Here is a 16222-nt window from a genome sequence, read left to right on the forward strand (position 1 = left end):
CTGGAATATTCGTCGGCGCGAGGTCGTTCTCTTTCGCGAAGCGCGCTTTGAATTTTTCACGGACACGCTGAGGATAAAATGTGCGCCGGCTATGGTGGCGACAGACTGTATCAATTTTTCTAACGGCAAATAAATCCCAGTCATTCGTTCACGGGTCCTCCATTCGCGCTGATCCTGTTATCCGGTCACGCGTTCACTCGCAAGGTTCCCAAATTTTATGAAGTTTGTTTTTCGGTCCCGTCTGTGACGAAAATTTTCCCAGTAATAATTTAGCGAACTCGAGGAATATCGATTTCGTCCATAATAAATACGCAAAGGTTCGTCTGGTAACGACACGTTTGTTTGTCTCGAAGTTAATATGCGAAAATTTTATAGCGGAGAAGCACGGTAGCTACAAATTCTGTTGGTTTTCCGACTTTTATGTTATTTGGTGTTTAAGGGGATTGCTTTGGCAATTTGTATATTCGGCCCCGTTAAAAATCTGCGTCTTCCACGCAGGGTGTCTCGTAATAAGCGGCCGATGTTTAAGAGACGCCAGATTCAGCGTGTAAAAAGACAATAAAAAAGTATTCGTGTCAACGTGTTTTTCCAAATAAACCGATCGCCGAAACGATTTGGTAAAATCGACCCTTTCGTCCATTTAGTTCGCATACTCTTGAAGAATATTTTCGTCAAAAACATTGATTTATATACAGGCTGTTTCATAATATGCGAGCAATAATTTCGACTCAGCTCGTAAATACGATAGAGAAGATCGTACCCAGCTTGTGTTAACTATCTGATCTTGTTTACGAGACTTAACGAGTATTCTATCGTTTCCTTACATTTTAACGCATCACGTGCTAACATTTTAACGCATCCGTTGGATTTTTATTTGTACGAATACTCGAGATGCGCTGTATACACAACGCGTGCCAAAAGTGTCGAAACATCTGGCCATAAAATTGAACAAGATTTTCAACAAATGCAAGGAACTTCTGTGGATATTGATCGAGTCACCGCATCGATAGCAAGATTTCTCCATTCACGCATTCAGACGCAAGCAAGTCGTTTTGAGCATCTGCTACGAAGCTGACAGTCGGATAAGAGATGATAACACTGAAAACTCGCTATATCTGGTAAACGAGATCAAATAGGACGTACGTTGATACGAAGCTTTTCGTGCTTTTTAGGTGCTGAATCCGTCACTTAAATATTGATCGTTTGTTATGAAACGTCCTGTACATAAATCAATATTTTTGACGCGAATGTTCTTCGGGAGAAGCTCGGCTAAATCGACAAAAAGATGGTTTCGGTGATATACGACTGGTTCGCGAGCTACTGAATTTTAAAATTGCTCTCGTGTATGAAAAAGAAAAAAAATATGACTCGTCGTATCTTTTCCCTGTGGTTCTCAGATGGATAACGTTATACATATGTAAATTCGTAAAAAACGATGTTCGTAGAAGGGAAAACTTAACATGCATCGATATCGTTCTGGTTTCGGGTAATTTTATCAATTCGTTGCGAGTATTTTGTTCTCGCAATGATTTCTGCCAGTGATTTTGCAAATTAAACGTTCGACTGACGAATAAAACGAAATAGAAGTGGAATATAACAAAGGGAAAAATTTGTACGAGGATCATCACCTTGTGAAAACGAATTGAAATAAATGAAACACGTGTCCATTGTAGATACATTTAATTTTCGCTTACAAAACAATACTGTTTCGAGACAGATTCCATTTCTTCGCACATATGTAAATAATTGAATTCTCCGATATATTCCATTCGAAGGTAAAACGGGAAATTTCCATTGAATTTCTTGTCGCAGTAATCAGAGTGGTTGCAAGGATAAGATGCGAAGAGGTGCAATTTGCAATTTTGTTCGTCGTAAGATGGCAACGATTATTTGAGCGAAATAAAAGATATCAAAAATTCGGAAGGTTTGAAAAGATAAAAAGATGTCAAAAATACCGTATCATCAATTTACTGGAACGGTAAACGCCGAATTCAGGCAACCGCGAGTTATGACGCGATCTTGAAAAACCAACCGCTCGGCAAAAGACCGATATGTAAAAGATACGAAACGTACGAATGTGAAAAGGACCGTTCAAAAAAGCATCGAACGAAACGATACTCGAAACCATCGAAAGACAAATGTTTGCACGCGATGAAAGGATTTGAGAAAAATGGCGAACGAAGTCATCTTGTGCTAAAATGATATCTGCGCGTTGTTGTTCCCCTTCGCATTTAATCTCCTCGATGCTTAACCTATCCTTTGTGAAACGGCTAATTCGCATTGGGTAATTAACCGAGTTCGCACGCTGATACGAGCTTCCATGGCGTATTCTATCGTTCGCAGCGCAACGAGCCTATTATAAACGATTACGTACACTACCCACTGAAAGTTTGGAAGCAACTTGACTCTGCAAAGGTTAAACAACACGATAAACCGAACGCGTTCTTCGCGCTAACCACAAATGTAACTTATCGCTAATTCTATATGCTACGGTAAATAGATAAAACGACGAAGTATGTAACATAGATGGATACAATACGATCGATCAACGAGGCAATACCGCGAATATATTTCTTTGCAATATATTCGAATAAAATGTTAATTTATATCTTTATAAACGAGTGGTATAAATAAATACCACGTAAGCCGCAAGTTACCATCCTAAACCGAAAGGCAAGGATTACGATAGATACAAGTGACAGAGATAAAATAAAAGAAAATAAAGAAGACCTGCTGCTTTGAAACTTTTCGTCGATAGTATACAAACGCGCGCGTATGACATTTACCGGCCGAAACGTATTGGCGCGAAACGAAACATCGACGTCGAGGCGATACGATTCTGCTCGTTTGGATTCGGTTTGCGACGCACCGTGGATATCTATGTCAGCTGTTGATTCGTGCATGGGAATACTTGTCACGCATCGCGTACAGCTTAATCCGTAGAGAAACGATCAAAAGTACATATATTGATTAACGTGACGGTAATTAGCGGTCATTCACTCGGTGAATTGCTCTATGCTCGGCTAATCGTTCGGTTGATCAATGAACGAGATTAGACGCACGAGGGCCGCTACTAAATTCCGATGAACCCGCGATACTCCATTGTTTTCGTTTAAGCTGATTTACGTTGTTTATGGTCTGCCGAGTCGAGCGATTCGACGCGTTGCGATTAATCTCTTGTAATTCCGTTTACCACCAGAATCTTTCTAATCCACGCATCGATCGATAGTTTGATGCCAGCTGTTCGATCGAAACGTTTCTCTTCGAAATATTCTTTACGCGTCCCTGTTTATTTTTAATTTCGGACATACGCCAAGACTTTCGTCAGCGATATTATTATTTCGACAATTTTTAGAAAAAATATCCTCTTGCCGTAAAATTTCTGCGTCATCTTTATCGTTTCCCTCCTATATCTTTCAGATTGTGAATTTAATCGACGATTCATCCGTTATCGATTGATCGATATGTCGTTTTATACTGGGAAACGTCTACAAATGTGCGGTGTATGTTCGCATCCTGCTGCGTCTAATCCGTTCAGTTTACACAGAAATACACGCAGTCCACAAACTATCGCAAAAATAAACGGCTTCGTAGCTTTCTGTACGAAAGTATAGGTGTAACGAAACGATGACAACACGCGGTCATCGTGGAAAATATTGAACCACGTGGACTTGCAGTATCCTTAGCTCGCTATTAAAACGTCACTCGCGGCGTAACAATGCGACAATAAAATATACATAAACGAACGTCGTATAAAGCTTTCGGACGATCTCTCGATATCGTACAACATCAACAACTGTTAAAACTCGTTTAAATAGGGCGCAAAGCGTGTAAACGATTTAAACGACAGAACTATTACTTAGGCCTGTTTTCAAACTTGTAACGTTGCGTTACGAGTATCTTTATTGCTCATGTTCGCCAACCAAATAAATCCTGAAACATTCAGTTTTGCTAAAAACCTGACTTTTTATTTATATACAGCGTGAGTCAACGATCTAATCGTGTCTTTGACGAATGCAAGGTTGGACTTGAATTGGGTAAAAAATATTCAGGGACACGCGATTTAGCTCGTTCGATGCCGTACGAGCATCGTCGATTCGTTTCATTTGTCCTACAAAGCGAATATTACTCGCAGCTAATTCGGTAACAGATTAGACGAGTTAATTTTAGCATATTTAAATAATTATAACCGATACTGCATAACTGAAAACATAGAATCGAATATTCATAGCTGACAATTATTAAAGCGAGCATGCATAAATTGCACGGGTAAACAACTCAAACATTTATTATTAAACGTTCACCTTTCCGATAACTTCATTTCGAAAATGTTGTACGCTCTATTTAAATTAAACTTAATAATGCAGCCATAAGTACAGGTCGTGTAACAAGTCTACAAATAGATCGATGCAGGATTAAAAGAAAGTGTACGTATGTATCGTACGATCGACGTTTGACCCACTCTGTATATACAAATTTGTAGATCGATTTCGATAATATTTTCAAACTCGTCGTTCGTTCGAAACGATATTATACTCTTTCTCGTTTGTTCGAATACTGTTAATTGGTCGTTCGAATTTCATTCGCAAAAAATATACTATTAATGCAAGTAACAGTGTCTCGAATAATCAATATTGAAATAGCTCTTATAGTAACTTTAGGATCATATATCGATAAATCCCTATATATATATATATATATATCCTTCGATAAAACTAGTTTTATATATATTTTTATCTTACACTTATATCTTGGAATTACGAACCTTCGTACGAAACCACTGCGATCGAAACAAAGCTTTGATTTCTTCGTTAAAAGAATCAGCTAACAAGGAGTTTCCACCTAAATTCGAACATCTTCGTCGAACAAACATTTACTAAATATTAATCTCGGTTGTCGACCTTCTACGAATTGATCGTGAAATCTGTAAATGTAATCGTTTGTTTCGAACTCGACAGCTTTTAGGGATTACGGTACCAACGGTTTCTTTCCTCTGATCGACTCGATCGGTTTTAGTAGAAAAATCCTCTTTTCGTGGAATCTCCGTGGAAAAATTCTGTCTCGTTTTTATGGTACGATATATCACAAACTTGCCTTTATCGATTTTAATCAGAACGTAGAAGGAAAACGTGTAGAAATAAATTTGTCAGAGGTAGCTAACATTTTATAATTAACATCGATTCGAATATGTAAAATTCGTAAGAAAGTTTCGGGTAAAAAAGACGAAAGACGGCAGAATTTTCCAATAGATCTAACGTGTCGTTAAAATTTTTTCCATTTAAAAAACTGGTCGCAACGGTGTCAGCGTTGAGGCACAAATGTTATTATCTGTAATTTAATCTTCAACTGTTCTAACGATCTGACTAGCCGCGTCATTCGCAAGAATTTCTTCGTGCGTTCCGAAAAACAAGCGTCCGTCGACTAATAAAAATGCTGGTAGAAATTTCGGTAGAAATCGGTTCGCGCAAATTCAATCTCGTAAAACTTCCGTTGAGCGAAACTCGCGTATTAAACAACATCTTAGAAAAAATAAACGAACGTTTTAAATCCGCAAATATCGATCGATCTAAATAAAAAAAAAAAGAAAAAAAACACGTATCTTTTTATGAGAGACACGTCCAACTATTTCTTTCGTAATCATCATTAGAATTCATCTTATGATCGAGACTTTCAAATCGATTTTCAAAGTTTCAAAACGTTCGTCCGCTGAATAAAAATACAGTTGCTCCTCCAAAAATTATTTCACGTCTCGACGTTTCTTTCTGCACGTCGGTTTGATCAACCCTTTGCCTTGTCATTTCCTTTCGTAGCTATTTAAATCAGTGTAATTACGACTTACGATCTTCATTTTTTTTTTTTTTAATTCAAATCACTTACGTAATTTTCAGTTCGAAAAGTTAAGGTTAAAATTAGCGTTTCGATTAAGCCACGTTACAGAAAATAAAAAAGTAAAATCTGTTTTTGTTGGACTTCAGTTATGATCCGTAACCTGTCTCTAGTTTCATATTACAAGGCAAAGGTTCAAGCTTTATTTTTAATCTCTCGTTTGCTCTCTCGAAAAAAAAAAAGAAAAAAGAAAAGTACCAGACTATCAACTAAATTACGTTTCTCGCGTTTAATAATCGTTCGTGGGAGCATCGCGATTTTTAATCGCGATAGAAAAATATACACACCTCTTCGACTTATCTTGGAAAACTAACGATATCTGCTACTATCGTAATATACTTTAGATTTTGTGTTCAACTTTTCTTCGCTCTCTCTCTCTCTCTCTCTCACACACTCTCTCTCTCTCATTTTTCTAAATAACTCTTCTTTTTACGTGGTATCAGTATCGTTTAAATATATCATGTAGAAGGAACGAGGCCAGTATTTTGATTGCAGCAGTCGCTCGAATTACGCTCGCTCTAATTACGCTCGCTCTACCGTGCACTGTCGTCGTAGTAATTTTCTTAACGTCGATCGGTCTGCGGATATCTTCCAACAGTTTGTCCAATTAAACCGCGAGACTAAGTCGAGCTGCTCTGCGTGTTCGACACATACTTCGATTTTGAAATTCTGTTAAAAATACTACACTTACGGTAATTACAACCTATGACAGGGTATAAGAAAGCCGTTTACGGCGATCATGTTTGACTTAGGAAACTATTGTTCTTGGTGATTAATCCGGCGCTGCTCTCTGACATTGGTATCACCGCTGATTTCTCGCCCTTCGGTAACTTCGGATGCGTCTTTAAGTTCGGCTTCAAACCTTTCAGGATATTCTGAAAATTATCACGTGCATGTGTTTACTCTCGAAAACGGATCTTCAAATCGCTAGAAGTTGAATAAAAGAATGGCGAACGAAACCGATTACAACTTTTAACAACGATACCAATCACAAACTACGTAGTTTGATCGAAACGGTATAAGAGATTTGTAACGAATCTGGAGAGAAATTTGCGTTTCCGAATGTTAAACGTTGCTCGTGTTTTCTATGTTCTCGACTTATTTCACTTTCGTTCAATGTCGAGAAAGATTCCATCGAATAAAAGAATTTTATCTCCAACGACAAAGATCGATACGTTTGCCTAGAATATATTAGCTTGTCCGAAAAGTTTCTTCCGTTTTACGAGGAAATAATAGACGCGCAACGTTTTCGTTTTATTTCGCAGACTTGGTTTCACGTTTGTACGTAGCTGCACTGTTGTACAAAACACGTTTGCGAAAGAAAGACACTTTCCGGACAACCTAATACTAATGTTTCACCTCCTTGATGGATCCCGGAGTAACGATGACGTAGTAGAGAGCGTAACCCGGTATCCAGATCATCGATGACAAGCTGAGGCAGACACCCACGATTTCCGCCCATGTTGGATACTCGTAACTGTTCCCGTATTTCAAGGGCTTGTACTGCACGCATTGGAACACGAAGATGAACTGGAAAAGAAGGAACGTTGAGAAATTTTCGAATTCGAGTTTACTCGACTTGAAAATCGATCGGTAGAAGCAGCTTCGTTTCTCGCAAATCTCGCACAGTTATATAGATAGATAGCAAGGGACGAAGCTATTAATCTCGACTATTTAATTAATTTTCGCTCGCGAATCGATCTTATCGGGATACGTTTGCAATGTTGAGAGGAGATCGTTAAGCGTAAAATCGATGGAGCATAGAAATGCGCGATATTGCGCGAGGACGACGAGATAAATAGCCCTGTCATCCACCTTCGAGAAGATTACTATCCGATCGATCAGGCTGTTCTTCGTAGACAGAACGCGAGAAATTAACGATCGTTCGTCGAATCTTTCGCAGATCGGTCTTTTCAAATCGTTCTACGTTCGTACGAGAAAATTCAATCTTCGCTTCGCGTCCGGTCGCTTTCTTCTACCTTCGAACGATCGAAGAAGAACCGTTCGAAAGAGGAGAATCTTTCGTGCTGTTTCGCAAATTTTTCTTCTTGATACAAACACGATACTCACAGCCATGATCACTGGCGCGAACACCACCCAGCATATGTACCAAAATTTGTTCAGTCGTACGCCCATCATCTGATGAATACAGTCGCAGAACTTCTTCGCGCCGAAGATCCACGATATCGCGATCGTTTGGAAGAAGCAGACCCACAAAATCGACATTCCACTCGCCGAATAGAAGTCCATCAATTGGAATATGTAGACTCCACCCTGAAATGATAAAGAATTTTCCAAATATTTGCCCTTTTCGAGGAGAAATTTGAGAAATAGTCGAGCGATGCTAACGTTGGTCACCATGGGAAGACCCAAGAGGAACATGAGACTGCAGATTGCGACGGTGAACTTCTTCCTATGGGGACGAAGAAGTTCCGGCCAGTTGTCAACGACTCCAGTGATGAAGGATTCCACGATACAGAATTCGCTATCGATGCCCAGTATCTGTCAGAGAAAATGGAAAACCATGTTGTTTTCGCCGTGTTCTCGGATGCGACTAACTAGCTAATAAATGGCTGATCTATGATCCTCTGCTGGCCGAGCTCATTGATCGAACGACGCGGCAACGATTGACTCAAAACTCGTGAAACACGCATCTTGCGATGTCCTGCGATTCGACCTGATTTCATCGCCAGTTGGAAAATTATTCGTCCGAAAAGAGACACACAACGGATGATATTTATACTCAAAGATAGTGTGTGTACATATATAAAAGAAATACGTCTTCCATTTAAAAAGACGATGGAGTTAAATCAACTTCAACGATAGATTAACATAAAACTATAATTATCGCGGAAGAAAAGAAAAGCGGACTTTAATCGCGTTCGAAAATGAAAGCGGCTGGAACGACGAAACGAGTCGAACTCGAGGACCTAGATTCACGCTAAAGTAGTGCATAGAATGTAATCGATTCCGATAAACAGACATTGATCATAGAAGAAGCGGAGTGCGGTCGTTTAGCTAAGTCGAGTGTGTCTTACAAGTAGCATGACGAAGAAGATGATGGCCCACATCGAGGCACCGGGCAACTTCAAAACCACCTCTGGATAAGTGAGGAACACCAGTCCTGGCCCGCTTTTGACCACTTCCGACACTTGAGTGCCTTGCTCCAAAGCGATGTGACCCAAGATAGAGAAAGTGACGCAACCAGCCAGTAAGCAGGTTAACGTGTTGACTATGCACGTGATCAGCGCGTCTCTGAAACGAAATCCGCGTCATTCAGTACGTCCAGCGATCGACATTTCTTAGATTTCTTTCGTAATTTGCGTTCTTTTTTTTATTTATTTTACTTTGTGACGATAAAAACCAGAAGGGAAAATCAAACGAATTTTCCATAATGTCGCTACTATCGGTTAAAATGTATTGCCTTTTGTGGCGAAACGTTCGATTCGGAAATATCGATTCGGCGACAATGAATTTAGTTGCACGGAACGTAGAAGTTCGCGAGAAAAATTCTGAACTGGCCGTTAGTCGCCGAGACAATCGCCGAATCAGTGAGAAATAAATTTGTTGAGATATGTATAATTTTCTGTGCTGGACTGGGTTAAATGCGTAGTAGAGATACTCGTATGTGAATATCAGTGTGTGTAAACTAGTCAGTCGGTTAACAGTCGGGTATAGAGGAAAGTGCTGAGACGCGTGCAAGTGTGTATCGATGAATATAGAGGAAATCGTCCATGAAATAAATATACTACTATTTTAATATTAATCCTCGGTATAAATTTAGTGTTCCTATAACATTATTTCGGCTTCAAAGATCCACAATTCTCAAGAAAATTACCATAAGATAAAGAGTGGCGACGCTTACTTGTAACAATTGTGGTGGAACTTGTTGTACGATCCGAGAGCAGGCAGAGCCCCGGTGCCGATACTGTAGGCGAAGAAAATTTGCGTGGCGCCGTCGATCCACGGGCCAGGCGATAGCAATTCGTACCATCTCGGCGTGACGTAGTACAGCAAGCCGTCGTAGCTGCCGTCCAATGTCACCGCTCTTCCCAAAAGAATGAAAAGCACCACGTAGGGGAACAAGGCTGAAAACCAGATGATCTTACCGCTCTGATGCAGACCCCGTCGGATGATAAAGTAAACGAGCAGCCAGCCGACGATCAGAGAACCCAACAGCTCCCATTGCATGCCACCGATGTTCTCGATACCGGAAGTGATGCCAAGAACTCTTCGTCTAAAATCGTCGAACACGCCATAGATTCATATATGTCGTTGTTTCACACCCTTCGACGATTATTACGCTACAATCTCACACTTTATTCCAATCGTTGCGGTCGATAGATTTTTCGAGAAAATGAAAAACTGTTATCATCATTAAGTAAGTAAATTTCGTGCCGTAAAAATGTTTTCGTGGATCTGTTTGATCTTTTCTAACGTTACATATCGAATGTTTTACTCGAACAGATTAGTAGATTTCAATTTACGAAAGTTCGCTTACTCCCAGTACTCCTCTACCGGAGTAGTATGATGAGGAACAGCTCGAGTATAGTTGTCGTAGGTGGAATTCGTGGTGTTCGAGCTATCGGACGATTCGTCGATCTTTCTCAGGCCGTCGGAACAATTTTCCGTGTTCCACCAATTTTCTATAAAATATCGTTGGAATACATAGAAACGTAAATAATAATTTTTTCGAAAGAGTAAAAAATTCCATTGCTATTAATCGTTTAACCAACCACAACCCCTCCAGGGTACGCTCGGTATGTTGGCGAAGGTGCTTATGAGATAGAAAAGCGTCCAAGCGATGATTATGCAGTAATACACGTCCAGAAAGAACACGATAGTCATCGTAGCGTATCCGACTCCTAAACGAAAGTATCTTTCGAATGAAAATGAAAGATGCCTGTTAGAAAAAAGTGATTTTATCTTAGAATACCTTGCAGCAGAGGACACAACTGTCCTACCAGAGTCATCCCGCCTGCCCCGAGGTACTGGCCAATGGCCACCTCTTGGAAAAATATCGGAATGCCACAAAACAACATGGCAATTCCGTACGTGATTAGGAAAGCACCTAGAATTTGCGTTTCAACTTAAAGCTTTGAATTTGAATTTGTAGTTGAAGTTGAATCGGCATTTGCTTGATCGATAGAGCAATGCGGAATACGCGACTACCGACGCGATATGTCATTGTTAAAGGTGAATCGTCGTTGCTCGTTAGGAACACGATGCGTTCACCGATACGCCCGATCGCGCTTTGTCCCACTTTCAGGAAATCGCAGATGCTAGATAATTCATGGAATTTCATAAGATCGAATCTCGTGATTCCACATGGATAACCATATTTCGTAATCTTCTCGAATGTGAGTTCGATCGAGTCGTTTCCTCGACCTTGTCCCCTCGGCGTTCTCAACTATATCATTTGCATATCTATACGATCGTTCGAATATTACGAAAATGACGAGCATCGATTAAAAGTTGAAATTGCACCAAGCTACTAGCCATACTAGCGATAGATTCTACGAGTAAAAATTCTTCCACCCACCCGATATGAACGAACCCCCGCAAATACGGAAAAGCAACGCCGACGCGACGTTGTTACAACGAGAGGCGGACTCGACGTTTTTCAGACCAACGAGCTTTCGCCTTTGACATTTACGCAATGCTCTAACGTGACTCAAACGGCCGAGTTCTATAAGCTATGGTAATTCTCACACTCACCTCCGCCATTTTTGTAACACAGATACGGAAACCTCCACACGTTTCCAAGTCCCACGGAAACGCTGATACAGGAGAACAAAAAGTCCAGCTTGTTGTCCCAGCCTCCGCGTTCCGCGTCCTCTTCTCGGTCCTCCACTTCCGTCGCCCTGTTCTGCGGCACGGAAACGATCGTCTTTGGCGCACCGTGACTCGAATCTCGTCGTCTACTCGAGCCAACCGATTTCGCCTTGAACTCTATGAACGTCTGCTCCGGATCGACCTGATCTTTCTGCTCTCCCCAATAATACATCTTCTCCGCCATAATTCCTGAAATCACGCGATACGTCTTTGTCGTTTTGCATGCTCGTGACCTTGAACGTGGTTCAGGAGACCGACAGCAGCAGACTAATTCCGCGTAATTGATCGTGATTGCGGCTGAGATTACGTAAAAGTGTCCTGCACGTGCCGAGCCATCTTCGTCGAGAGTGACACGCGACAATAGTGAAACACGCGAGTTATGAGACATAATCGAGGTTAGTTTCGCCTGGAGATTACTTCGTGGCCGTTCTCCGGTAATTGCTGCTACACGTAATCGCTTTTTTAGTTACAGCTTCGAATTCCGCGGTTTCCGCGAGGGTAGGTTGCGCGTGGGTGGTATACGGTTTCACGATTCTCTGACGTTCTTTTTACTTCGCGTCAAACGTCTTTCGCTGTCCTCGAGTTTTTGCAACGAACGATCCTTCTTTTTAACTAAAAATGCAACGGTTTCTGCGCTTCGACCGACTTTAATTCGTATTTCCCCGCTATCTCCTTTCGTTCGTTCTCCTGCATTATGATAGAAATTTAAAGCTGCAACTGGCGACTTCAACGCGTACTAAAATATCTTCTGCATAGTTAATTAACCCCTTAAGCTACGATTTACGTTCGAGAATTTTGGGCCGTAAACCTAAACAAGCTATTATATATTATATTTGGCCCGATCATCGTACTACGGGCTATGCCCGTAGTTGTAGGTTAAGGAGTTAAAATACGATGAAAGTAAATAGGCATACGTACGATTACGATTCTGTTCCTGTGAAAATAGACATCGATAATACCAGAAACGCTTGTTCGTTCTTAACTATAAAAGCGAAAATCCGAGCTATTTCGACCGATCGATAATTCCAGCGTGAAGAATATTTTCGTTCTCTGATATCGTTCCCTCTAAATGAGACATAAAATTTGTTATATTTGCTTAAACGAATTTCGTCTAGTCTACCTTCCGTAAACAGACGTTAGAATTCGAACGTTTCAACATTTATCGTTTACAGGATGCAAACGTACGTAGTAGATCAATTCGCAACGCAAACATTGTAACGTTCTGTCAGTTTGGCCGCATAATCCATACAATTTTCTCGTCAACCAGCGAAAGTCGATTTCCAGTCGATAAACAACGCAGCGTTATCTGGTTACTGCGTCGCGTCGTTTCCTAGAAATCGAAGCTAATGGGCACTCGTGTTCTTATGGTTTAACGCGGAATCGATGTTTATTATCCTATGAATAAATAAAGGAAGCTTGCGAAACGACGCGTGATTTCCGAAGAATACGTGAGCAGCGTAAAAAGCTTGGTCAATTTTCTAGGACGCGTACTCTCGCTCGCGCGGATTTACATTTACTTTCGCATCGAAATCGACATTAAAAGCTTTGATTCCGATCTACCTACGTCGTTGCACGTTTCAACAGCGGTCGCAAGCACGAGCAAATAAGTAAAGATTATTGCATCACCTTGTGTATCGCGACGTAGATACGCTGTACAACTCAGTACGCTAGAGACTAAAACTCGCGTTTATAACGCGTTTCACTTAGTGTAAAAAGTAACGATATGTTAATAAGGTTTCATTTAATCGATATCGCCTGTTTGCGTTGTACGAAACGCGTATAAATGTTGCGAGCTGAATCTCCTGTGCATCTATAGAAACGTAAATGTAAGAATATCGGCTATACACTTATATGTATCCGATTTAACCGATAAGGATTGATTAAGGGTTCAATAAGAACGAAAAGTCGATCAAATGATATCGTACATGGATTTAAATGCCGCGCGAGACATACGTATTTTTAGACGTAAAAAGAAGATATAGAAACGAAGATTCAATGGAACAACGTTTATTTCAGGCTTGTAAATCTCTGAAAAGAATTCATTAAGTTAATCGAACTGTATCGTGGACGAATCGTGTACACTGTTCAAGATATTGCACGTTGCTTGGCCGCGAGCAAAAGCAGCACGTAGCTACATACGTAAATAATAGATTTAATTACCATCCGTCTGATTCAGCACACGCGACATCGAATTTTGTGTTTCGACGTTGCATGCAACGTTTATAAACGTCTATTCCGATAAACCTCTCAATTTACGACTCTATCACTGTCACGCGTAACCTTTATTCTCATTAAATGGCATTTCACTCACATGTCCAGTCGATGGGAATGAAACTTATGCAGCCAGACGAACGTACCAAATTGGCAATGACGAAGCGCGAATTATAGCTCGGTTCAGCGATAAAATTCAAATCTCAGCGTTTCCATGTTCGTACTCGAAATTATTTCCACTAACGAGATTGTACGTAGGTCGTTGATTCAGTTCCTCAAAATCCTTCGCGATAGTTTGCCGCTATAATTACAACGATATTCGATGAATGTAACTAAATTGGAATGTCGTGTGTCGTTAGAACGTTCGTAGGTAATTTTCAATGAAACCTGATCGAACAAGAAGTCCGGGATCTCGCGCTGAATCGATGGCGTCATACATCGACGATGATGCTCTTGGCGGATGACGTTCAGCCAAGACAAATTTTGCGTACGAATCGTTCGTATTCCTATATACACAGTGGTGAAAAAATATCTATAATCCCTCGATTAATATTTGCTTCGCTAATGACAACAGCTACTCCATCCCTTGATATCCAGTTCTCGATATACTGCTCATCCCTTAGGAATTGATATCCAACCCTTCGATACGCGCAAAGTACGCTTCGCTACGTCAAACACAGCGGTGTCGTATGACACGAAAGTATCAATAAAAACACCCACCAGACGATTACGACGAAATGAAATAAAACCAACGAAACTGTAAATTCGACGAGTGGATCGATTTCTCTCGTCAATTTCCCTTGGACCGTATATCGTCTACGATCTCAGAGGATTATTTCTAATGCGATCTGTCGCACGATAGTCGCGATAACCGGCTCCGGCTCAATGAAAACCCGCCCCCTTTCCTCGAAAGGGTTGATTCCTGCGTGACGCGCGTCCCGCTACCCCTATTACCACCCAGCCGATTCAAAATGAGCAAACTGGAACTGCATAGGGAAAATGTACACGTGTCCCGCATCCGTGTGTCCTACAGGCGCAACTATTTGTATTCGTGTGGTCACGCGTGTTTCTACGCTGTACCATACGTACGGTGTAAGTGTGCGCGTGAGATCGGTACACGTGTGCGTACACGCGCGGTCGAGTCTGCTTGTATACAAATACTCGTGCGCGCGCTACGGATGCTGAACGCAAAATCAATAACAGCTTCGTGTCACGTTACGCCGTACACGTGGATTTGTATATTCTTCTAACTGCTCGTTTCTTTGCAAAATTCTCTGCTGTTTTTTACAGCTGTTGCTATTCCTGTTTACATCGTGTATTGGATCAGCGAGGGATGGTGTAATCTGCGACGTTGTAATCGTAGATTCGCTTGATTCTCATGGCAGAATAATTGGCACGGTCTTCGCGTCGTTATTGAAAAACGATGTTAGCGGGGAGGAGGATTGAAAAGAAAGACGTACGAACCTGGAGAGACAGATCTGTTCGCGCAGATGGTAAAAACGATACGAGGCTCGCGCGTTTCTTGGCGAATTACGGTATTAGCAAATTAGATTAGATTAGACAAGATGCTCCAACTTATCTTACCTGAAGGCTGCGAGATCTCAGGGTAACCACGAGATCCACGATTTTCGATTCGGCTGAAATTTCTTCGCAACGCACCTAAGCTTCCGTAGCTCGTATATTCTTCGAATTATTCGTCTTCCAATCGATCGTTTACATTGCTCGATGCTCGGCAGCCCCTTCCGGCAGCGGAGTACGACGTCCCCAGAGAAAAACAATCCGTTCACGCCCGATCTCTCAGCGTCGTGGACCACAGTTTCTCCTCGTCTTCCTGTCCGCGAGAGTCCAACTACTCAAAATCTAGTTTATCCGATGTTGATGCTTCCGATCGAAATCGTTCGTACAGACGACAACCGACGCGAACGACGCACTTTCGTCTGGAAACTGGTTTTATTACGTGTCAGATCGTGGAGAGTGTGCCTCGTGTCGACCTACCCTGCGAGGGATGTCGTTACGGAATAATGCTTTGCCGCAAGACGGGGAGTGTTATCCCTTTGAAACGCATGCGCGGCCGCGAACACCCCCTCCAGAAGCCTGGAACAAAGCTGTCCCTGGGCTTTGAGCCCCCAGGACCCTTAGATTCGGTAAATAATCAAACTGGGTGGCGAGAACACATCATAGATGATACATGTTCGACGTGTACGTCGAAATTACGTAGGGGTGGCTTTCGGCTTTATGCATTTACGCGCGGTCTGATCGTTTGCAGTTGAACATCGGATGGAAAGAACGT

The 16222-nt window shown here is 41.4% G+C and overlaps 1 protein-coding gene across 2 annotated transcripts; it reads right to left on the reverse strand.

Annotated features, from left to right (window-relative positions):
• Window positions 1-5153: 5153 nt before the first annotated feature.
• Window positions 5154-15958, reverse strand: LOC117210259 (sodium- and chloride-dependent GABA transporter 1-like). Of its 2 annotated transcripts, XM_033453086.1 has the most exons (11): window positions 15517-15958; window positions 11605-11910; window positions 10823-10957; window positions 10623-10751; window positions 10388-10532; window positions 9752-10123; window positions 8925-9141; window positions 8236-8388; window positions 7957-8160; window positions 7246-7416; window positions 6624-6761 (listed from the first exon to the last, which is right to left on the reverse strand). In XM_033453086.1, exons 2-11 carry the CDS (start codon window positions 11903-11905, stop codon window positions 6624-6626), a joined length of 1965 nt encoding a protein of 654 aa, XP_033308977.1. In that variant the 5' UTR covers window positions 11906-11910; window positions 15517-15958. The 2 variants fall into 2 exon arrangements, with proteins under 2 accessions (XP_033308976.1, XP_033308977.1); XM_033453085.1 differs by lacking the exon at window positions 15517-15958 and having other exon boundaries at window positions 5154-6761; window positions 11605-11905.
• Window positions 15959-16222: the final 264 nt, after the last annotated feature.

Source organism: Bombus bifarius, unplaced genomic scaffold, assembly GCF_011952205.1.
Source record: "Bombus bifarius isolate JDL3187 unplaced genomic scaffold, Bbif_JDL3187 scf7180000008199, whole genome shotgun sequence".
NCBI lineage: Eukaryota > Metazoa > Arthropoda > Insecta > Hymenoptera > Apidae > Bombus > Bombus bifarius.